General features: G+C 35.8%; 1 protein-coding gene across 5 annotated transcripts in view; it reads right to left on the bottom strand.

Moving 5' to 3' along the window:
- The window catches only part of POC1B (POC1 centriolar protein B), a 49,412-nt gene that overhangs the window by 2,708 nt on the left and 20,664 nt on the right, over positions 1-26,040 (bottom strand). For 3 of the 5 annotated variants that reach the window (XM_042017595.1, XM_042017593.1, XM_042017594.1), the window contains one exon: positions 21,441-21,527. The exons of 1 other annotated variant lie outside the window; for it this stretch is intronic. In XM_042017595.1, the coding sequence (XP_041873529.1) occupies positions 21,441-21,527 (87 nt within the window). Of the gene's footprint in view, positions 1-15,122; positions 15,315-21,440; positions 21,528-26,040 lie in introns of all 5 variants that reach the window. One more of the 5 variants, XR_006014359.1, reaches the window with a different exon arrangement.

Below are 26,040 nucleotides of genomic sequence, written 5' to 3'. Positions count from 1 at the left end.
AAGATTGAGGAGCTATGTGCTGTACCACTAGGGATTGAATTAAAGCTTGAATAAATACTATTAATGAGGGGCATTTTCTTCAAAAAGATAGCTCTGGTTGACAAAGACATTCACCCAGAGTAGTCGTATGGATGAAAAATCCGTATGTGACTAGATGGATCACAAGGGCTCCTTCCAACTTCATAGTATGGAACCTTTGTTTAGTATTAATTAACCTCTTATTTCAGCATTAAAAAAAAAGTGGTTTTTAGTTGTTTGTTCAGTGATAGTACTTTTTGAGAAACTGATTCCTTCAGAAAATGGGAGAAGGAAACAACAGAAAGGACCCACACAATGCAAAGTTGAGAGAAATAACTTTGATATATAAACATTGCTCCAGGCTAAGTGAGAGAGCACGATCTTCCCCATCAATTTGGTTTTGTCTGTGTCTTGAAGTTCTTAAGAGTATTTTTGAGTCATGAAAGGTTAAATCATCACTAATTCATTAGCAAGTCCTTCACAACAACTTTATCTGATTGATTAATGACTTATTGAGATTTCTTTGAAAACTTCTTATATCTTCACACAATTTTAGATGAAAACTTCTTATATCTTCAGACAATTTTAGTTTATTTTTACACTAAAATAAATTGTGGTAGTTAAGTTTTACTATTTCTAATTACATTTGATAGATCTACATTGACAAAATAAATCTTTTAAACTGTTACAATTAAACTGTTTCTCTGGAATTTATTGACAGCCTGTGAAAATATCCATTAGCTATGCAAAGGGGTGATATTTTAATCTCACTTGATGTATTTAAAATACACAATATTTACAGTGTACCCAAAAATATATTTATGTTGTCAGGCTGAAGAGATTTTCAAAAGAGAGTCTTAAAATTATTGTCAAACATTTAAAAAAAAATCTCCTAAGTCTCTAAAATAATCTTATAGAATGTAAATTGCTAGGCAGAATTATTGGCAGACTTTCACAAGATTACCTAGGCATGCTGATGAGCTTCTGTCAAGAATGATTTACATGCAGTTGACCCTGCCTTTGAATCAAGTAGGATCAGAGACTGATGGATGAACTACTGCCACTACGATAATGTAACTATTTCAAATTGAAGTAATACTAAATCATATCAATATTATTGTGAACTTATACTGCTGATTATCCACAATAACATTCCTGTGTCTTTGGTGCCATCCTGCACAGTCCTGTGTGGTGGGAAATGGCTGAAAGCAGAGACTGTGGTGAGGTAAGAGAGCAAAGAAGAAAGTATTACCATCCTGTCTCAGTTAGAAGTTCCATTGTGCAGTTACATTCTGTAAGGACAGGTCTCAAGCCCTCAAGCAAGAACCCATGAAGTGCAGAGCATGAGGCTGATAGAGACAGGGGCAGATACCCAGGGGCATGTACTTCAGACCTTAACTGACAATGTTAGAAAACTAGAGGGAACCCATCTCAAGGTTTGATAGTACCATGGTACTTGCTGATATCACTTTCACTGATATCTTTATGAAAAAAGAAACAGATAAATTCACAGCAAGATACTTCCAGTTTCCTTTCAGCCCTCCTTTCTGTGCCTAAGTAACTGACTTAGGAACTAGTCATGCCAAATAATAAATGGCCAATGCAACTAATACTGAAATCTATCATGGATGCATATTGATACCAGGGTGTGGCAAAAATAAAACTGTACTAGACATCAAACTAGGGATTTCAAACATTAAGCATACAAAGCTGTTCTACAGAAAGACGGGGGGTCATAACATTTGCACTGGACTAAGAGAACTGGCCTTCTTAGTTCAAGTCTACTTAAACTCCTGACTCTGAGCAATGCTTTGTCAGCCAGGCTGCTGCCTCTTAAAGGCACAAAACTGTGGAAGAAGGGGTACTCTCTCCAGCCATGCTGTTCAAGTTATGTCACTGGCCAACAGAAAGCTTTAATTCAGTGGTTAGAATACTCAGCCAGGAGCAGGTAAGTCTTGTTCCCATGAGAGGCTTTATATTTTATATATAAGGGAATAAAATTAATAAAAACCCCAAAAGAGAAGGGATATGAACCCAGAACTTTCCCACTCCTAACTAGATGGTTTAATTATATCTCTCTCTCCAATACCATTAATTCAATTTTCTTCTCAATATGAAAATTTTTGTTATGTCAACTTCAAATTATTCCAAAGACTTGTATATTCTGAAGGAGTAACTTGCTAGCACAAAATGAAATAGAATACAAATAGCTTGATTTTTGGACAAGATAGGCAGAAAATAAATTTCTCATTTAATTTTACTTTGCTTTAGATCCTTGCTTTAAAGTTTTAGAAGTCTTCAAAACAAAACATTTCAAGTATCTTGGAATATTCTGGCTCTCAAAGTATCCTATGTACTTTTAGATGAACATGAAGTATATTACAGGATTGTTGCATCTTAAGACTGTCCATATCTTTCCTTTACAAAAGTTTTGTAATATGAGATACTGTTAATTCAACCCTAGAAGAACTCATATTCACTGTGTTATTTCCAAATTATGAAGATATATCTGAGGTTCTTGGGAAACAGTAATAATGGAAGGCTTTGACATGTTTACTAAATCACGAGATGAATCTCAAATGCTGATTAACAAGGAAAAGAGTAAGTTCAATTTGGCATTCAAATGCTAAAGACAAAATATTGCCATACTTTAAAGAATTCCTGTCTTACAACGAAGAACACTCTCGTATTTAATTACAATGCGAGAGTCTGTTAGAATAGACTTCTTAGTGGTATTTCTAGAAAAACAGAAAGATAGGGAGCTTACAAAAACCTTGCTTTTGTCTGTAAATCTTGACCGTTTGCCCAGAAGATTTCAAACCTCAACCAGGATTAGCTAAATTTGACAGAGACACAAAGAACTCACTGATTAAGTTGCAACAAATTTTAGGACAATCAGAGGCCTGGTAGATGGAACACGGTGCAGGCAAACCAGGTAGAACTCAAGCATTATATATTCTGCATGGCAACAGTAAACCTGCCCAGTTATCACATGCCTTACAAAACACAGGCAATTGATAAAGGAAGTTAAAAGTGTCAGAGAAAATCACTTGGTGCCGGGATAATTTTAAATCTTACATAATTATATTTTGTAGACACCTGTATGTGTTCTCTGAAAATTATAGCATCTATTGATGATTTTAATCAAACCTGAGGAAGAGGTAGGGTTCTCAGAAGTAATTCAGTAATTCAGTTCCTGAAAGCTTCAGGAAACCATTTGCCAGAATTTTCCACCTCAGGTTAACACAGCTCTGCAAATTCGCACTCCTTAACTCTGAAGGAAATAAGAAAGTGTGACCAGTCTGGAATCCATGTCTTCCCAGACACCAACAACAACAAGCTCACTGTAAAATAAACTTAGTATTGTTTGCCTAATGTTCACAAAGCTACTTGTACTAATGTTCTGGGAAGTACATTCATTTTCTTGCCTTTGAATGATAAAAGCAACTCATTAGCACAGCCAAAACAGATGTAATTGTAAACTCAAACTGATACTTTCTGCTTAAAGGCATTCTGTTTTGCAAGTTCAGTGTCCCAAGGAAACTATTAATAAAAAATAGATTTAACATTCAATGATACTTAAAAATTGCTGTCTGTGTCTTGAACTATTATGATTTAAAATTAATTTAAATGAATGGAGCAAGAGAGGAAAACAATCTGAGGTTATTAGACACTGCCAAGTTCTAAGAACAGTTCTACTCTGAGGGTGGTGTTTCTCAGTTTCTTTTCAAACAAGATGACTGCACTTCAGACTGAAAATTAAGTACAAATTTCAGTTTAAGCTCCCACAAAGTGATTACAAATTTTGCTCTTAAACCCAACCTAAAGAGATTCTTTCAACCCAAGGAAGAAACCTGTCAATTCAGTAAAGAGCGCAAATGCTGAGCTACTAAAAATCTCACACTTCTTTCCTACAGTAAAAGTGATCCAAAGTTCAATATATCAGACAAACAGGTAATGAAAAAATCTTTTGTATCTCAGAAAACTGCCACCAGCATTGCAAGTCAGAGTAGTGGAAAAGTCTTCTTGTAATTTACAGGGTGTTAAGCAGGAAATTGAGATTTTTCTGTTGTATATTTAAAGACTTAGGAGCACAATGCAACAAGAAAGCACTTGCAGAAGTAAGGCAAAGACCTTGATGTTTGTCAAAACTCAAACACAGATTAGCAAATAATTGAACTTTCAAAATTTGTAAGAGAGAAATGAAACAAGACCATTTCAAATTTTTAACTTATCTAACTTGTGTCCAAAATGATTATTTTTATCATATTCGTGAAATTTGTAGAGATTTTTTTAAACACTGTCAGACATGAAGTATGTTGCTGTATCTCTAAGGTTACCTGCTTTATATTTTAACCTTTCCTAATATTTAACTTTACAATCTCCTCCAGCTCAGCAAAGGGTCCAAAACTGCTGAAATCTAACACAACACTCAATTGCCAAAACCTTGCTGTAAAGCAGTGACATGAGTCTTAATAGATTTCCTTTACTTTTAGATACTAATCAGTTCATGTACAACACTCTCATTCAGCATAATATATTACTTTTAAAAAAAGTTCTTTTTAAAGAAAGTCTTTCTACTTACAGTCTATTTCACATGAAGTGTTTCAAGAATTAGATGTTACCTTTCCTTCAAATTAGCCCCTTTCTAAAGTACTTGAAATACTACCAATTCGTAAACAACAATTATATATGTCACCAGCAATGTAGTAAAAATGTCTCATAATTCAAAAAAACCAAACTATTCTGACAGTCATCAGAGCTACATCTTATTTTGAGAGAATAAATTTTAATAAGGCAATCAATTTTAAATTGTTACTTCTGAGCAAAGCAAAGAAGAAAATTAAAATGTGTACAGCGTTTCCATTCACAGCCCATTAGTAATAACATGAACGCACATTTGGGCAACTTCATGCAAGTTACAAGTAAGGAGGAGAAGGAACAGATTTAATTAATCAATAGGAAGTTATTACGATGACATTACCAGCAGATGTTGAACAGAAAATTAAATTTAGCTTATAAAATGATGTCACAAACAGCAAACCATAATTGCTCATCTTTGTTTGCCATCAAGCAAAATAGCCAAAACTCTGTGGGTGGTACTTGATCAATTTGTGAAAAATCCTTACACATAACCTTATCACCTCTGCCTGTTCCCAAATGTTTTCCCATGAAACATTCACAGAGCAGATATAAACAAGCACTGCAGCCCAGGCTCCCTTTGCTTCATGATGGTTAAGAATAGAATCTGAGTAAAATGCATCCATATATAAGGATGCCTGAGCAGATTTTTTTATAGAAATAAAAAATTCCCTCAAGCGAAAAAAAGAAAGAAAAAAAGAAAAAATACAAGTCTCTGTCACTCAATTGGATATCAACAGTCTTCAATCTTCTATGAGCTCCAAATTCAGAAACTACAGACCACAGTTTCTAAAAGCATATCTTAGAGATTTCATAATTAAGATGGGCTTATAAAAAAGTGACATTGGTAAGCTTCCTAATGAATCACAAAAATTGGCATGGTCGGCTTTTTAAAAATAATCCTTTAAATTTTGAACACATGATACATTTGCCTACTAATAGTAAAATATTTCTGATACTGTGATTAAAACAACTACATATAATTAGTCATAAGTAAGGCATTAATCTCAAACAGACCAAAGAGCAAAGGAATAACAGAGTAGTCTCCCACCTTACCAGACACTGAATTCCTGTGTCTTTTGGTTATTTGAAATCATGGGAATTTCTTGGGAGTACTATCATTATCACTGTTTTTTTCCTCCTCTTGTGAACCTACCCTCAAATAAAAATGGTTCACTGTGGAAATGCTAAATTTAGCCATTCAAGAGTTGTTTTTTCTCAGGTTTTTTTTTTTGGGTTGGGTTGGGGTTTTTTGTAGGCCATAATTATTCACAGATTGCTTCTTCTGCTTTGAAATTATTTTTTTCAGTCAATGAGTGATCCACATAAAACAGCTCTCTGATACATTAGGCTAACACTGAGTATGTTAAATGACATTGTTTTATCAGTTCCACTAAAGGAAACTTCCCTGCAGTTTCAGCTGATTACAGCACTCTTCATTTCCTCTCCTCTTGCACACACATGAATCAGCACAGCAACAACTTGCCATGTGCCAACTGTGGCTTTCTGCTCCGTGTTATCCAGAATCATTCATTTGCAAACTTCAATGATGTTTTGCATTCAAGCAGTAAAAGTCAGATAAACTATGTGGCACATCCAGAACAAAGTTCTACTAAGCATTTCTAGCTCAGGCGGTCCGCTTTCAGAACTTGTAACACAGAATGTCACACTTCAATCAAAGTCGTTCATGTCATCTTACACATCAGAGTGTTCTCCAGCTCTTAAAAAGATGCCCAAGCTAAAATAAAAAATTTAAAGCCCTTAACAGAAGTGCATCCCTTCCAGTCTGACACGGAAACACCTTGAAGCACCACTGAAGGTAGCACACCCTCCAGTTTAGAGCCTGATCACGAGCAGTGGCACCAGGTTACAAACTCACAGCCAATATAAGAGGCCAGACTATCAGACTGTATTCTTTCTCAAAACAGGCATTTTCACCTAAGATGAAAGAGCACAACACTTTAAGTCTCGAAAATAGAAAATTCAGCCTGAAGCTAACTGAGTTTATAGAGGCCAGAAGGCCAGTACAAAACAATGAAAACTAGTAGCTTAATTTGGTGGGGTTTTTTATTTTATTATCTGTACAAAATTAACTGAAATCCTGATGCACTTACAGCTATGGTCTGATTAATCTGATTTATTTATTTCTATAAGGATGACGGCTATATTGAATTTGGCATTTCTGTGATGGCATGAAATAATAAACTCTCCTGTCCACAGGCACATCTAAAGATATCCTGATAGCTCTGTGCAAAGAAATTATATCATACTTTATAAACGTTCTTTCACACACATAATGAAAAACTAACTACATGGTTTTCTTATGTCATCTTTTTCCCAGAGTGCTGCTTCTGGTTTGAGAAAACACTGTAAAACAGAGTATATCCAATGCACTGAGTATTTTACATATACAGAATCTAATATAGAACAAAAATATTTTCTCCATATTCCATCCATGTCAAGAAAGCATGCAAAAAGAATGTAAAGTAAGCCTTGTCTTCTCCAGGAAACATTAAAAAATTGTTTCTATTTCCCTAATAAAAACTCACAGAAGTCCACAAATATTTGGGTGCATCCAGTTAGAAATAAATAATATTCCTGAAATATTTTTTTCTAAACTCTCAGATCATCAGTAATAAACTTCACTTAAAACCAGGTGATTTTTTCTTTCTAATTTGCTCATTGATGTTAGTTTCTAACATTAATAGTACCCTGCACAGAGCCTGCATCAGTTTAAACTTTTAGAAAAAACTAAGGATTTCCCTCCAAAAAACAAGCAATACTGCTGAAAAGTTAGGAATTGATAATTAAAAAAAAATAATAATCAAAAAAAAAACAAAACCAAAAACAAAACAAAAAAACCCCCAAAACAACAAACAAAGAAACAAAAGCCCCCAACCAAACAACCAAATAAAAAAACCCCAGAGCATGTCATGAACATACAACACAAACCAAGCAGAAATCATTGGAGGTTCAATTTCCAAAGGTGAGAATCCCCAGTCAGGAAGTCAATTCTAAAATAACAGTTCAGGAAGACTATATTCAAACACTTTCATAAGTTATAAAAATACTTGCACACTTCCACAGGCACTAAAATATAAAAATGTACCCTGTGGAAAAAAGGCAAAGAAAGGTAATCAATTACCTCCAATATCTCTTCAGCAAGAAGCTCTGCAATGCTAAGGAGAGATAACATGACACTGTAGAAGCATTTTCTACCATCTACAGTTATGAAATAAGGTAGCCAAGTTTAATTTAGGCAAATTACTTTGGACCATTTTATATACTTTGCATACCCAAGAGAACATCTTATGGCTGAAATAAAGAGTTTCCATGATAGCTTCTTTTTACCTACATAGAGTCCTAATAAAAATTATATTGCAGACACTGCTTGAACTTCTTATCCATTCCAGGGCAGGGAAAAGCTAAAGAGGGCAGGAGGAATACTTGTAACAGAAACTGGAAACATAATGAAACACTTACTTGAATGAAGTAATGAAAATTAATAACCCTATGTGGACAAGGCCTCCTTTCTACCACTATAAATAAAATATTCTGCTATTTTTGATATTACAAATGTTAATGAATAAAAACAAAAGTATAAAAGCCCTAGGACTTTCGTAGCATGTGGGCAAACTCCCTGTACTCCAAGTAGCAGATTGTGGGGGTCTGTCCCCTATAATATGCAAAGCCCAAAAACTGTGTATATTAGGAAGATAATTGAAAAACAGTAAATAAAGGGTTTACCATTTTGAATAAATAAATTCCACTGGTCTCCGTGCATTATTTTATTCATATATCCATCCAGGTTTATACTAATTCATTAAATGCTTGTGCAATTCTTCTGCATCCATTCCATATTTAATTATGCTTGCTGTTACCTTGTTAGCACTTGTGGTGTGTTTGGAACTTTCTGTTTGTTTTTAACAGCCACACTTAAAACACTGATTAACATTAGTATTCTCTATGCATTCAAAACATATGACAACTATATATATATATACACATACACACACACTAAGTCATTGTTTAACTTCTCTTCCTATTGCTCTAGCATACAAAATGTGTCTTGGAGTTACATTTGTATTAGTAACATCCCAATCAAAACCATCACAATCTAAAACAACATTCAATATCAATTGTCTTTATATAGGTCTATGTAACTCAATATATTCATTATGAATGCTTTACCAAAGTCTTGACCAAAAAACAAATTAATCTACATTGCTAATGGCTTCTTTCTGGTGTTAAGGAGCATTCTTCAACATGACTACTCACACTGGCAGACCAAACCAGGAGCAGCAGTATGTTCCACACACAGGACTGGAAGCCATGGGAACATGTACAACTTGGAGCTGAAGCACACAAGTAGAACTTGCTTGTGTCACTGTATTTCAATAAACTGCCACATGTCTGTTGTTGAAATCTGGTCCTCTTGTAAGACCAGGACAAAGAAAAACAAGAAACTTTTATTCTATTCCTGCTTGCCATTTCTTTGGCATTGAGGTCTGATGCTTTACTGAGCAACAGGACAGAAATTTTGTCCATGAACACCATGCATTTCAAATTAAAGTTCACTTGCTTTGTAATGAAGACTAAGTTGCAGTCTCCCTACATCTTTTCTGTTTTTAGGAAAAACTCCCCTATTCATGTTAATACTATAATCTTTTAAAACTTTTAAAAGCAGGATCACTTCGGTGATAATTTTTATTATCACCAGCAGCACTGTGGTGATAGCAAGAATCTATGAAACTGTGTGTCCATGCAAGGTACAAGAGGATGCATCATTTCTCACACTCTAATAAAAACACAGCATCACTGGCACTCCCAGTCATCTATGTCCCTGCAACTTAAGTAATTTATAATTATAAGGGACAACATTAACATAAGTATTTTGTAGACGTCAATCAAACGCTAAGTGCGTAACACTTACATGTAAGACACTCCTGCTAAGAACAACAGCTCAGATTTTAAATGCGCTTGCACTTCCTTATACTCATGGCCACATGACACTTTCTTTGAAAGCAGAGCATGTTTCTCTACATAGCTTGGTTGTATGGGTTAGAATTGGACAATGGATATTACTGAATTGAAAGAAAGATATATAAAGATATAAAAATAAATATTCACTAAATTAGCATTAATGGAATACTGCATTAAATACTATCCACTTGAGTACAGATAAGAAATATAAATACAACTATGCTAAAAGGTATGTAAAATAGAATTCCACCCCCTTTGTTAATTCCATTTGATTTAGGCTGACTCTGCTCTTGTAACCGCACAGAAGAGTTAAACACCAGACAATCAGTTGTACAGTATCATTGTGACAGGCAGTGGCCTAGTCAAGACATGGAGATGCCACATTCAGTGGGACATGGAAGAATGTACATCCTGACTGCGTGCTGCACTCCATACTTGATGTTAAAATGACAATAAAACAAAAGCAGTTGGCACTATAATCCCAGATCAACAGCTGGCATTCCAGTCCTAAATGTCAAATTCCTGTTGGGGATTTAGAGCTTTCACAGACAAAATATACTGCTGCTTTTTACAACTATAAAAGGCAGAATAATACAAATGACCATAAACGAGGAGTGATGAAACACAGCTGAGTGGGGTAGTTGAAGGTCTCAGCAAAAGCTCTATAGCCCTTAGAATTAGCACCAATAAAAAGGACATTTTAGCCCTAAGGAAGCAATACTGAGGCTATCATTTCTGTCTGCTTGTCTCCACTTCACCTCACCTCACTTACAGGTTTTGAACTTGTTGCAGATGTAAGAAAGTATGGTGGAGGAAGAGATACCCTAGAGGGAGCTGATTTCATATAAGCTCCCTGAGACTAGACTGCCAGCTAACAGAGAGAAATCAGTAAGTAATCCCATGGGGAAAAAGGCTCTGGCATAAGTTTACACACTATTGGAGCCCAGAGACTGCATGAAAGAAACAGAACTTAGAATTACTTCAAGGAAAGAGAACAGTTTCAAATAAAACCTTATAGTTATCTGTGAAACACAGATTTATAGGAAGCAAGGAAACGTAATTTCTATAACTCAAGGATTATTTGTACAAGTATCAGAAACAAAAGAAGTCCCAGCAACAGCATACTTATTAGCTAGAGATATTAAAGCATTATGCATATTTTTTAATGTGTTTAATGAGGTATCTTTATCTTCTGTTTCAGAAGATAATAAATGCTGTAATTGTATTTCTGGCAAAATACTTTCTATTCCAACCACAGCAAAAATGACTATTGGCTTTGAAATAACAAGTCAGGTAATGATACTGATTTTCAATATATCCTGCAATAATGGAGAAAATACCAGGGGAGTGGGGAAGCTGAAATTCCATCAGTAATCAGAAAGGGTAAACAGGATAAATAGGTCACAGACAGCTTGAGAACTGTGTCAGGGAAAAAGTCAAAAAATCAACTAAAAAGCTGACTTAGGACATACAGAGCAAATATTTAATGCCTAATGTCAATACAGTTTGAGGGGACAAAAAAGAAATGGTCTTTCAAACTGAAAGACCTCTCTAATGAAACATTTAATCAAACTGTTACTGATAAATGCATCTTTGTTTAAAAATCCATAATATGCATGCTACAATTTTATTAATGCATTTTAGGTTGTAATGCAGCATGAACTCAATAATCTAGCTAGTGTTTCTTCAAAAACAGCTAAATCAGAAAGACACTACATAATTATGCTGGTTTTAGTGATTCCACTGAAATCTGCTCTTGTTTGAGTCCCATACAAAACGTACCAGCAATCTGGAAAATCAAGTTTACAGGTGACAAAAAAGGCATCCTGTAAACTATTAAAACAGTCAGGGTTACTTAGCATTCTGACTTCATTCAGCTGTCAAAATGCAACTTTATGTACACATGCAAGACATCAGAGAAGAATACACTACAGAAAGCAGAGGTGTTGAAAAGATCTACAATGTCACATAACTGGATAAAATGATAAAATTTTATGATAAGGTTACTGAGTGAAGACTTACAGTATCTTACTTGCAACTAACTGAAAATACTAAGCAAATAGTATTGTACTATTTCACTACACTGGCAAAAATTGGAAGTATGGACACTGAATTCCTTTCCCAAGAGATATAAGTAAGGAGGAAACATCTTGGAAGAGTAATCTTTTCAGCAAGGAACACTTGATACTGGTTAACCTGAGAATAGGTTAAGGATAAAGCAATTCTTTTAAATCTCTGTTGCAAGTAAGGAGTCTTCCTTTACAATAAAAATACTGCAATATTAAACTGAGTTGCACTGCAATGCCTTCACTTCGGGTATCTGACATGCAGAGTGAAACTCACACCTTGGTGTACAGGAAATATCTATGCAATTAGAACATGCCACAGGACAGCATCTCTCCCCTCTCCACCTCCCTCATTCAACCAACCCAAATTGTTACAACCGGAGTACCATATGTCAGGGGATACAGAGAAAAAAAGAACAAACCCAACCAACCAACTTTTCAAAGCAGCAATGCCACGTATCTCCACTGATGGTGTCACTCACAGAGCTACTCCTTTTTTTTCTTTTTTTTCCCCCCCAAATAGATTTTATTGCAAAATGCAACAGAATCCAGTGTTCCTCTTCCAGAGCACCCTAATAACTAACCATGGAATGTTTCTCACTTGCTTTCCTCTGATGTCATATACTCTCAGCTTTTACTTTACAATGCTTCAAATTCAAGCAAAAAGGACAGAGCTGCCTCCATTCAGTCTTTTACCTGCCATTGCAGACAGAAGAAATTTGAATCCTCTTAGGTTGAAAAAAAACCAAACCTGAATCTAACATATGTACTGCCTGAACAAAAGGAAACCATTACTATCACCTCCTTTCCCCCTAGTTTTTTCCATTGCAACTTAAGAAAGATGTTCAGCTGTGGCACGCATGTAACACACCTGTATGTATTATAACACAATCACATTGGATACATGGCTCCATAGACATCCGTCAATTCAGTTAAGCTACAGACAGCTCTGATCTACTCCTTCATCTCTAAATAATTTTTTCCCATTATTTCCCTTGTGCTCGTATTAGTGTTAGGAGAGCTGAACATGTCAGGTAATTGACTTGGATGGAATTAACCAGATAAAAACAGTTGTTAAGTTACAATGACTGTGAAATCATTCTTTAGCGTTGTTCTATCTAATTTCTGACCCCCAAACTGTTTTGGTGGGAGATACAAGCCAAGATGTTTTTCTACATCAAACACCTATCTGCTGAAGGAAAATTTTTTACTCTAGCTGCTGAATTTCATTTGAAAAATCTCATTTTTTCACCCTTGTTTTAAGCAACCTATGTAATTTTTGGACGTGACTCAGTGTTTCCACTATCACACATTAAGCAAGTAACTACATCTCTTACTGCAAACTACGTAGTACTGCAGCACAGCTTCAAGGAGAGATGAGTTGTATTGGAACAGCTGATATATATGGGAAACACTCAAACAAGCCTTTAGGCAGAAAGCATCCTCTGGGCTTAGATACCACTCTAATCTAAGCGATAAATAGAATTTGCTAGCACTTGTTTAAGCACTGTCATTCAGGAAAAAAAAAGAAAATATTGAAGCAGTATTCCAGTGTTTGCTTTTATAACAAACTTGCATTAACAATTTTGATTAACATCTGGGTTTTATATATAAATAAATTTCATTTTATAGTCAAGTTTCTACCACAAAGTTGCAAGCATGCTGTGCTTAACTTATACTCCAGCTGTATTTAAGAATAAAGGGTAATTCAAGGGCAGTATTTTAGCTATACAATCTTATTTTCTGGCATACTTGATCTGTAGCTCAGCTTTATTATGCAACTTAAGATAAACAAAAATAAATCTTGCAACCTTCTCTAAGAGACATGGATTATGAGCTAAACTAAGCATTCCCTTTGCTTTTTAGTCCCATAAAATGTGCCATCTCAGAATTATTGAAGTCCTGTGAGTACTAAGAAGTTGGAAACTTTATTTGTACTACTGCATAAAAAAAGTTAAATCAGGTGCTTACAGGGTAACAGAGCCACTGAATGATAATTTCATTAACTTCCATTAAGCTAAATGACTCACAAATGGCATTTAGATCAGTAGTAAATCATCATCTAGGTCAGCAGGAAGCTCATTACAGACTGACAATCCAAGTGACAGAAACACTTTTCTACAAGTGCTATAGTAGCAATTTCCTGTGTGAAAGGCTTGCTGCTGTTCCTGCATTCCTCGGGGGACACTTCTTCTCAGAGGATGTTACTCTTCCCCAGGAAGAGGAAGGAACCAGTTGTTACTGGATGTGTGGGCTGATAGCTGTCGGGCATTTTCTGCATGCTGCAGAATCAGCTGTGAGAACTGTGAACACAACTTGAATTTCCAGTCAAAGCAGAGGAAAACACTGCTTGAGCAGACAAGGTCAGAGCGTACATGTACAGTATCTCAGGAAATGGAGAGAGAAATAATACCTGGAACTTCCATCCCTCTAGTTCCCAGAAATGTGCTGATGTGCTAAAGGAACAATATACAGACACAGATCAACTTGAAAAGCATTCCTGAAACACAGCTACCCTGAGTAAGACCCTACACAAAGAAAAACTTTGCCAGTTTTAAAAGGCCTGTTATCTTACAAAATGCTTGTGTATGCATGCATGTGTACATTTTTTTCCTGTTAGGTCCCTCTTCTAGGCTTCCTGTTCTACAGGAACTCAAGCTCCCTTCGTATGTGTTGACACACCGTTATGGGGTGGGTCACCAGTAGCTAGTCCATACCTATTCCAGTATCAGTTCACATCCCACTGGCTTTTTCTTTAGTGATAGCACTACGTTTCCTTATTCTAACTGCTTATTTCCAAGCTTCATTAAAAAACCAATCCACCAATTATTTGATTATAAGATTATTAGGGAGACAGAACAGTGACAGACAAATAAACAGTACAATCTCATAAAGTACATTTTCTCAGGAAAGCAGGCTAAAAACAGTATAGGAAATATTATATTCTTGCACTCTCTAGTGCCCAAATTCAGAACTCAGTCTCTGATAAAAACCTGACTTTCTCTCCAGCTCCAGTTCACTTGGAGTATATAATGAAGACAATTAAGGAACATCAGGACATGTATTATTACTTAATTATGTAGAGGCACAACATATTTCCTGTTCTCTCCTTGTAAACCAGCAGTTACATGCTGTGTTAGAAAACATCACTGCAAAATGCAAGGACCATTTGGATCATATTCCTCTTTTATTACATGCGTTGAGTTCACCTACAAGCATTTGATCTTCAAGCTTTATTTGATGCTAGTGGTATCAAAGCACACTGCTTTTAAGATTACATACACAAATCTTTTTAAACATGCCTAGACAGCTACAGCAGGTCAAAATTCAAGTTTAGAAATTCACTGTTCAACATGCAAAACACTTCATCTTTTCGGCACTTGTGATGAGTCATTTTGTTCATATACACCATACCTTCTTTAGAAGGCTCTCAGCTGGGCAACAGAAAAAGCTGTCTCTACTGCTTCATGGTTGTTCCAGATGGATTAGGGGTAGCATTTGGGGGGAATGGGAGACATTCCTTCCGTGAGAGCAGCTGAACATGTTTAGCTGCAGAGTTTAGGGAGAAGGCAGCCTATCCTCTTGCACCAGCCCCACATATTGTACCTGCATAACAAAGAGTAAGAAGGTCTGTCTAGACTGTACTACAAGCCAAGAGGACACTAAAAACTGCCTGTCTAAAAGCAAGATTGGACAGAGAACGGGATTCATTCGCAAAGACACAAAAGCACAATTCTTATTTTTATTCTGCTGCACTGAACACTTCAGACTTCCTCCATTTACAGTATTTATTCTCTGTTTATATAAGACTTAGCATGAGAGATTCAGAGCCTGTTTGAGAGTTTTTTGGTATGCTGATCTATGAAAAAGGTGCAGATGGCTTTACCTCAAAACTTTGGAGACACAGGATCGCTTCACACTATTTCCTAATTTAATTCTGTATTTGTCATTGGGAGCTCAGGGAGTTGACAGTTCAAATAAGCATTTACCAGTAATCAGTAGAATGGCAGTATATGAAGAAAATTCATCGCTATTCAGAGAGTGGCCTTTCTTATTTCTCTGTCTGGAAACAAAGAAGCTAAGGTGATGGAAGAGGCTGGGAACTGTCAATTCTTATCAAAGCTGTTTTACTGGTGGGATCACTCCTCAGTGCAGACCTCAGTTTACCCGGCAACTGAGTTTTGGACAAGGAACACAAGCAGAGCAGTGATTCCAGGCTTTCTTTCAAAGGGAATACTGCTGGAACTTGTCTTTGGCAGAGAAAATACATGCATACCATGCAATGAACGGAATTTAAGTGAAAGGTTAAACATCTGAGGATGTTTAGGAAAGTTGATATCCATGAACTACAGAAAGGTGTTGTGCTTTCAAATGAACTATAACAAACAGCAAAGGTAACTACTCTGCACAATGAAGTGTCATGTGAGTTTTGTTCTACCAGCTGTTCCCTTCTGAATTGGACATAGGCCCCAGAGGAGATGATCTATGTATAAAATTGCCATTATTTCCTTTCTTCCTTTTACCCTATCCTTAACCTCCCTGAAGATGGTTGGTGTTTATTTCCACATAAGGCTGAAGCCAGGAAAGGACAAATCAGAATAAATTTGAAGTTGCATGGTAAGAAAAATATCAAGTGTTTGAAAAATTAGTTTTTAAGATATAATTTCTATTGTCATCCTCTCCTACTGGATCCTGGAGTTACGTTAAGCCATGCAAGAAGAGACATTACTCCAAGATCTTTTCAAAGTAAGTTTCCATGAAGAAGAATAGTTGACTAAGCCTTCATGTATGCAGAAATGGAAGAATAGATGCAAATTTTTCATTCATAATTGCTGTCTTTCTAAATACATGGCATGTTTTTTTGATTGCGGAGCTTGGGGGGGTTTTTTTGTATTCAAAACAAAGGCAGAGAAAAGTGTATCAAAAATATCTAAACCCTGAAATACAAACTGTGAAAACAATGTGCACAGAACAAATTGAGAATATAGATACTTCTACTTTTTGCCTCTAGACACCTACTACAAATGCAGTACAGATAAACTTTCTATTTTAAAACTATGTTCTTTTTGCTTTAAACAGAAACAATCCCTATCTTTCCTCACTCAGTAATTAACCCAATCTTAACTTTGTAGAAATTGTACTGTAAACAAACATTAAGAGTGTTTTGGTTTTAGTGTTAAATGGCACTGGAAGAGAAAGAACAGCAAACATCTCCCAGCCAGCGCAGACATTCTGACTTCCAGATTACAGTACATTGCTTTGCTTCCTCCAAATCCTGTTTACACGAGCAAGGTCAGGGGATGAAACATTAGAGAGCCTCTACAGTGATTTCCTGCTGCTGTCAGTAAAAACTACAGAGCCACCATCAACTTTCCCTAGTTTCCAACAGCTTATCAGGGACCGGAGGTTACTAGTGTATTGCCTTACAGAATTCAAAAGGCCCAACCTCCCTCATGACTAAAACTAAAGTCAGAAGATAAAATAGAAGGAAGTAGTCCCAAAGGGAAACAAAACTATCAATTTTTCCTTTTCAATAGTTCAGAAAACAAAGGCAATGTTAAGCTGCTTGATACATGGAGAAGAAGGGGCGGGAGAGAGGCATTAATGCTTCCAGAGTCTTCAATGAAATAGGAAGGAGAAAAAAATATCACCCACAGCCCCCAAATTTGACCTCAATTTAGTGAATATTTTCAGAGTGCAAAAGGCTAGAACACACCTAATTTCTAGTAACTGTGAGGACTCTTAGCATTGAAAAAGTTAGGACATTACACAAGTAGCAGTTTGTTAGGCATACACAGATAATTTTTACGGTGCTTTCAATAATACACAGGAGAACTGAATAAATTAATCATCAAATCCAAAGCTATTTCCTAACCATAATAATACACAGGAGCTCTTAATGGTTTTGTGACTGTAGTCCAAAAGAAAGCAACTCCACACTGAAGATTACACTGAAATTTTTCCACTGACACAACGATCACACTCCCTTCACTGAGTTTACAAAAGTTGCATTAGTATGAACCTTAGATGAAAACAGATTTTTCACCATGTTCAAAACAACTGGCCTTAGTATGAAGATAGAACAGAAGCTGAAAAGATAAGGTGTTTACAATTCAGGTAGTTTAATAATGTAAGTACTTTTAGCAAAATCCCTATAAGAACATTCATATCTGCATATCTTAGCTTAACCTCTGAAGCAAGAAAATACAACTAAATTAAAAAAAAAAAAAAAAAGCACACACAAACGCAGGCATTTTAAGTGTGGAAGCTGTGATGGATTGTTGGTTTTGATGAAGCAAGAAATTAAAATTCCTTGAAAAGAGAAGGAAGAGTGGGAGGAAGAGATAATACTAGCATTTTCTTAGCTACAGCTCAAAATAAATGAACTGCTAAGAAAATATCTAAACATATATTTTAAATTCACACTAAAGAATCAAGAGTGTTATATTTTTAAGTATTTGCTTTTAAAATCTTCTCTAGGCAGAGATATCAAGAAAAGGCAGAGGACTATGTTTGTACAGCCTTAAGGAAGAAAAGACACAGGGAGATCTTGCTGCCATCTCAGATATCTAATGGGTAGATAGAAAGAAGACACACACACATATTAGAGGACCACTGTGAATTGAAGGCAACAGACATGTTGGAACATAGGATATTTTAGCTACATATTATGAAAAAAAAAATACTTTCATCAATCAAACACTAGAGCAAGCTGCCCAGAAAGGTGGTGGAATCTCTATGCTTACACACTATTAACAAATGAACTGGACAAGGCCTTGAAGAACCTGATCCAAGTTGGCCTTGCTTTAAGGGGAAGGTTAGATGAAATGACTCCAGACATCCTTCTCAACTGATACCACTCTATAATTTTCATTAACAAATCTTCACAGAAGGAAGGAAAAAGAAATGACTTCTTGCTCTGTCAGAAATCACCTTAGGGGCAGTAATAATGTATTTCCCATAAAGGAGTAGGACAGAACACAATTACAGCTGAAGAAAAAATTCTCAATAAGAAGAGCACTTTATCCTATTCTCCTTTCTCCTGGACCAGCTTGAGACCTACAGAAGTTTTTGACCACTTACTGTCAGGAATTTTGGTAGTTATTCAACAAAACATTACAAGCTTTTGCATAGACTTCCAGTCTTCCTGAAGACATTTCAGGGAGCTTTAAGGAACTCACCAGAGATCCTACAAAAGCTTCAGTGTTGTTACTCATCCCAGAGGAAGGCTGTATATAAAAACTTGCTTTTTCTCAGACCACTGTCTCAAGTATCTCTCTCCTTCAGTAGAAAAATTAAATACGTGGATTAGCTACTTCCAGTGGTCTAGGGACTTGCCAATATGTTTCATAAATAACCCTTAAGATCCTGCTGCGTAACGTGTGTGATAAATGCATTGAACAAGAACGCATAAAGATACCTAAGTGCAGAGTGCATTTTTCTCTCTGCACATGTCAGAAGGAGAGAAGAACTCCTTAAGGCAGAGCAAAACACTTCAAAAAGAGTAAGTAGGTATAGACAGGACATGCATAAATTAACCCAACAATCTGATCAAAAATTTTTGTCATTTGAACAGCGATCTTTCAGTAGAAGTAGTGCCAAAAAGCCATAAACAGTTTTAAAATGGGTCTTGACATGTTTGCAGGGAAAAAAAAAGTGCACAGTGGTAACGTCTTTGATAATCAGTAGAAAAAGAGCAACCCATTGGGGCTGGAATCAGGGATATGTATGAGATAGGATGATGAATTAGACTAGGACTAGAGGTTGGCAACCTCAAGTTGGAGAAGGATTAAGAAAAAAAAAATACAAATAATGCATAAAAGCAGTATCATTCAATTGAGGACAAACTGTATCAAGAGGAAATCTGTCAGTGAAGGTGTGATGGGAATAAAGCCAGCATCTGCCCTTTTCCCCTTGTTTCTTATGAAGAACACATCAAGCCTCTGTTAGACATAGTCTCCATACATTAGGGAAACTGAGACAGCTTCAGATGAAAAGGACCAAGTCACTGAGATCCAGAACTCTCTAGAAACAAGACACAAAGAGTGCCTGGCCTGATTAAGAAACAGGTGTTCATTCCACAAATGACAGAAGCTGGTAATGCAGCAGACACTGGACAAGAAGGTGATACTAAAGGATGAGGTGACATTAAAAAGCAGGGAGCACCAGATAGGCTGGCAAAGTTGGAGAGGAAGGATATTAGTGGCAAAGAAAATAGGAAAAATGATTCCTGAATTTGTGTGGACAGTGGTGTGTCGAACAGGACAGTTGCCCTTAAGGCTACAGTCCAAGTCACAAGGGTATAAAAATGTTTCTAGATGGAAAAATATGCAGATGGAGAATGCTGAAATGCAACAGTGATGAGAATCAGTGATAAATGGTAGATTAAGATACTGGGGAAAAAAAAGAGTAGTGGTTACTGACACAGTCAAAAAGCATAAACTCTGAAGCAACATTGTAATTTTTATAACGAACATTGTAAAGCCAGCCAGCCAGCAGTCAAAACAACGCTGTATCTCTTGGGTCAATGTATTCCTCCGAGTTCTGGGCATAACATTTTATAAGCTGCTTTCATATCAAAAGAATTAGTGGAAACTAATTTGTATGCATGTAATACAGAATTACAGTGCAACCATATGTTTGAACTCTGTGATGAGCAGTAAGTAATGAACACAGAGTATTTAAAAGTGATAGATAGTCAATAAATTATATCTACCACAATCCACTATCTGTGAAGCCTACTAAACAGATGTAAGTCTACAAAAAACCATATTTCCATTGTGAAAACATGACACAACTGATAAACCTTAAAATATATAACATTATCACCTCTCAAATACAAGTTACGATTATTTGTTTTGAAGTAAAGGTTTCTCATCAACCTGTGTACCATGGTCTTCGATAAATGATCTTAAAGAACTTTACACAGTACCTTCACAACATAGCTTTCATAAAGCATTCATGCAAAATAGAACAGCAGAAACCACACCTGCTGCCTTTTCATAAATATTAACCCTTCAACCACACAAATTCTTTATGGTAAATAAAATTGCTCAAGATACAATCTGTGCCTTCACTGGAGCAGATTCAGAGCTAAAAGAAAAATTCTCATTTTAACCTAATTCTAGAACAGCATGCTTTTAGATTTCATACCAGGAGAGCATATTTCTCCTCCTACGAAACTACTGCTAAAACATTGCCTTCCTCTCCTCCCACATGCCATACCAATGTCACATGTAAAGCTAACACCAGAAGACTCTAATCCTATTAATCTGTCTTAAAATGTATTACTTTTTTTTTCTTCTAGGAAACTATTAAATACCTTAAAAAGAGAAAACATAAAACATCACTTTTAGAATAGTATCAGTGAGACAATGATTCTTTAGGTTTCCCATTATTTGCAGATAAAGACAGAGTTACAAGAAGTGCTTGAGAATAAGCCACAAATTTTAACAGTAATATTTAGATGTATTCAGCATGGGCTTATAAATAGAATTTGTGCTTAGTATAGTGGTAAAATTACAGGTACAAAATGAAAGCTTTGGTATTACACCATCTTCTGGTTAGACTTGGGAATTGTGATAGAAAGTTTACGTTGAGAATGTAGAATATTGAGCTCTGAGCACTTGACAATTGTTAAAAAATCTATTTCATTTATATGGATAGTAAAAGCACATTTCTGTAACATGTTAGCTATATCCTACCCTTTTTATTTTTTTCGAAGCAACTTACAGGAGTACTGATAGTTGAAGAGGGTCTAATCCCTATGATAATTGGGTCAGGTGTTAGCGTATCAGGCACATCAAAGGTAGGGTTGACCTGTTGAAAACGAATTATGATATTATTATTTCAGCACCAACATAGAAAGGGAAATAAGACTGAAATAAAAAGTGACAACACACTTAGCAGCCCAGATTGATCGGTTCCCAACCCCCATTCAAGTTCCTCAAGCCATCTACCACTAACAGACTGTTGATATGCTCACTTCTGCACCAACTCTGATTGCCAAATAACTTGAAAAGCACTTTTGTGGAAAACAGGTAGGAGGTAACACTGAAATCTGTGATAAGTTAACAGACCAAACACAAACTATGTTGCTCCTGAAACCACAGGAAGAACTGCTTTATACTGGAATAATGTCAGAGGCTGAGTGATCAGATATGTCATCACAATATCTGAAATTTTGCTCTTAGTATCACAGCTACTACTTGCTTATTTTTGGCTATAGGACTTAGTCTGTAACTTCAGCAACACTTTGCTAATGTCCTTTCCTGAAAGTGAAGCATTAAGAAAGTATTAGAGAATATGAAGTTTGAGAAAGCTGCTGCTTTTATCTTATGTTTCACATAAGGATCAGAATAACCTCCCTATAAAAATCTGTGTGCATATTATCCCTACCATTATGTTATCTAGGTGTATCACAGCCTAAGATGTTTGCCCTCTCAGCATGATGCATGGAAGTACTATTCTTATTATTTTATGAACTGACAAAATTTACAGAAAGACTAGATGACTTTCAAATCACCAAGAAGTCTGATGTAATAAAGAGAAATTCACTTTTCTCCTTCCAACTTTTTATCAGTAATCCGGAGACAGTATTCATTCCAAACACCTTATTGATAGTGCAAAAGAATAACAGACACCCCAAATCTCACACTTGCCTAGTGACAGGATCAAGTTTAGTCACTAAACGTTTCTTAGATATAAGGGTCACTTTATGTTGATTTTTCAAGAGGAAGATCCTATTATTTCACCTGAAGACCATCAAAATTCTGGCTCAGCCAGAGCTGTTCACTCAGTAACTGCTTCAGTGCTATTTCCACAAGGAAAAATCCCTGATGCTAGGGTCCATACATTGGTATAAAAACCTTTAGGCCAGAGACATGTTTGTTAAGCAGCTAGAATACAATCTTGTATCTGGAATTAGCAGCCAAGGAAGGAGGGCAACAGTCCCTTGTACTGCCTGAAGCCTTTTCATTCAATTTATTTAGATTTCCATAACTTACATGCAGAAATTTAGGTTAAAATTAATAGAAGCAGGATCTTCATCAGTAAATAGAAGTGGAAGAAAATGACCAAAGTTTACTAGCAAGCTAGAAGGTAAAGAAACATTTGAAAACATTACCTGATTATTCAAAGTGAAAGTGGTTCTCACACTTTGCAGCACTTACAAAACAGAGATGACAAACCTTCCTTAAGGGGAGATCTCAACACTGATTTTAAGCTTGTTCAGTTCTCTGACTAGCAGTGCTTAGCTCTTTCTTTTATTCAGTTTCAATAAGCCATTCTTCACATATGATCTCTTTTTTTTCTGTCTTCAGATTACAGGTACATCAATCAAGAATGAGCAGGGACTCAGGGACAATCAAGAAAACACATTCTGCTACACAGTCATCACAGCTGAACACTTAAAATTCTCCCTCATTTGTAGATATTAGGATCAAGTCTTCCTTTCTTCCAATTTTGTCAAATAGACTTGGAGAAAAGAAAGGGGGAGAGGACAACCAAAGCCAGGTAACACAGTCTATGTAATAACCTTCTATTTAGCTGAAAATTCTACCATTTTAACTGGGCTTCTCCTTTAGCATCTTCCCTGCAAACAACTAATCAAAATCTCCTCTGAATAGAGTATATCTTACCACTTCTTCACTGCTAAGGTGAGGAAGAGAGGAACTGCAAATTTTACTGTTTCGCCTCGATATATACCATGTCTATTGAGACTAAACAGGCAACTGTCCCAAAGGGCTTACATTTGTTCAGTGCCCAGCATAACCAGTCAGTTGCTTCTGACATTGTCAGCCCTACAATAAACACAATCAATGCATTTTCCAAGTGCCAACCATACAATGGGCAGGTAAGACTAAAGTAATTTTCTGACCTGAATCATTTGGGTACCAAAGAGAGGACAATGCACCTGCAGGAGTCTGCACAAGAGGAACAGTAGGTGCCTACTACCTATCAATACTCTAATGTGGAGGAACTACTGTAGTATTATTACTAATAGCTCTTGAAACATCTTTGAGATAACATCTCTTTGTTATATACATCAGAGATATTGCAGAATGAGTCAAATTCTTGATACAGGTTGGTAAATATATACATGGTATAAGTTTAAAAAATGTGCTCTTTTTGTGGAAGTGTCACATCCTGGAGCTATAATGGAAGTTCCTCTGTCTATACTTCTGCTTACTCGTTTTTCAGGGGAGATAAGGGGAGGATGAGGAGAACTGTAAACACTGACTAGGAGTGAAAGAACTGTCATAAGCCATACTAAAAAAAATTAAATATAAAATTATTAAGCAAGTAGTCAGAAATAGCATCTAAAAAGTGTCTAAAGAAATGCACAAAAATATAAAGGCTGTATCTAAGTCCTCCATACAAATATTAGTTTTAATATTGCACTAAAAATGAATGACATAACGGAATGAAGCTAAATGTAAAAACGTTGCAAATTACTTGACATTTCCTGACAAGGTGATGTAGTTAGCTGTAAAATAATCTTACCACGGTAAGTCTTAAAGGTAAGTCTTTGGAAAGACTTAGCTTTAAGAAACCAGACAGAAAAACCAGAACATGAAAAAGCAAGGTCAGCAGTACTGTCATGTACTACAGGTTTTCAAAAACACTCTTTCAAAGCCTTGCTTTGGTAAACTGATACATAAGTATTTTCATTATCATCTTCTAATACAATAATACAATTATCACATTTTGATCCATAGTACAACAAAATAAATTTGAAGGGAAGGTTTGTAGAGAATCTTTCATGAATTAGAAAAATTAAGTTAATAAAATTAAAAGAAGAAGTTTTAAATGACTCACACAAAGTATTTCCTAGCAAAGTGATGTAGCTACTTGTGAAATAGTCTCTCCAAACATAGCAAGAGAAAATTAGCTTTCCATTTGATTAAATGCTCTTCTTTGTTCTAGACTAGGGCCCTCAAGCCAAGCAAGCCATATATTCTTTTTTCTACTGCCACCTAGTGTAATTTAAATTTCCTTCATCTAAGAAAATATTTACAACTGAAATTACACTGAAAATTTTAAGATGAAATTAAATCAACAGAAGCTATTTGTGCACAAGATACAAACTCTGTGCACCTTAATATGCTCAAACCTCAAACCTATGTTTTGAAAGAAACTTATTCCTAATCTTCCATTTATTTTAAAGAAGTCTCTAGCATATGAAAAGGTCAATTGTGTACAAACATCGTAAATTCAGAAATACAGCTCTCAAGTGGAATGCACTTTTTATTATATTTTACTAAAACTGCATAACTGATTAAACATACTGTTTTCAAATAACTCCACAAGGTCCTTATGTCAAACAGTGACAATAACTAGGATTTATCTCGGTTAAATTTAGACATACTGCTAGACACCTGTATTTGAGCTGATTATCACCCAAGATTACCTCTGTGATCAACAGAAAAAAGTAGGTGTCTTTAGAGAACAAATAATTTACTTACATTTCCAAGTTGTCTGAAAAATTGCAATGATTATAAGCATTAAATCTCTACTTACTGGAATATTCAATAATCACATTGATCAGTGCAGTTGAAGAACAGTTGTAAAGATTTGTAAGTCAAGAACATGAAATTCAACACTGCATTAAAATTCAGGCTACTGCTGGGCTGAAGAGGAGACACAACTAATAATTTTCTTGTAAAAATTGATTATGTCTCAAAAAAATAGGTCGGTAGAGAGAAAAAAATATCTGAAATGTTAGCTTTGAAGAGTGAATAACTAAAAGTTATGAGAAAAGGCAAAATACAGTCAAGCTCCATCTTTCTGTCACTATCCTGAAGGGAAAACAGCAGGTGACACCTGCAATTCTTAATGCCCTTATGCAAGCTGCTTTATTCAAAGCAGCATTTCTAACAGGTGATGTGTGAAAATACTGCAATTGTGCCTCTGATCCCAGATGAGTAAGTTCTAAGCCAGCTCAATTTCTGTGTATACTACTTCCCCAGAATCAAGTTCTGGAATTGCAGGGACTTTGCCATACTGAGACAAGCAGGGATAGAGAAGCAATAGCTAACCAAAAGCATTAAAAAAAAAAAAAAAAAAAAGGGGAGGTGTGAAGGTGTGAAACATTAGGAATTTTAAAAAATAGGGAGATAATTACTTTCCTCTTGAGTTCTGCCTGCACATCTGTTGAACTTTTTGTGTACTATCACCTTTGATTTTATCCTAAGGCAATCCATCTTCATTCCTGTTACAGAGGTGACTAAACCAGCTAAGCATAACTGAAGGCAATGTATTACAACACAGCTCAAGAATTTAGATGACATTGTAGGGGCTTGTAGCAAACCTCCAGCAGCCACTGATACAT

The sequence above is a fragment of the Corvus kubaryi genome, unplaced genomic scaffold, assembly GCF_017639235.1.
Source record: "Corvus kubaryi isolate FWS band 111438036 unplaced genomic scaffold, C.kubaryi_AGA036_p1.0 137, whole genome shotgun sequence".
Lineage (NCBI taxonomy): Eukaryota > Metazoa > Chordata > Aves > Passeriformes > Corvidae > Corvus > Corvus kubaryi.
Note: the sequence above shows the minus strand (reverse complement) of the source record. Positions and strands in the feature narration are given on the sequence as shown.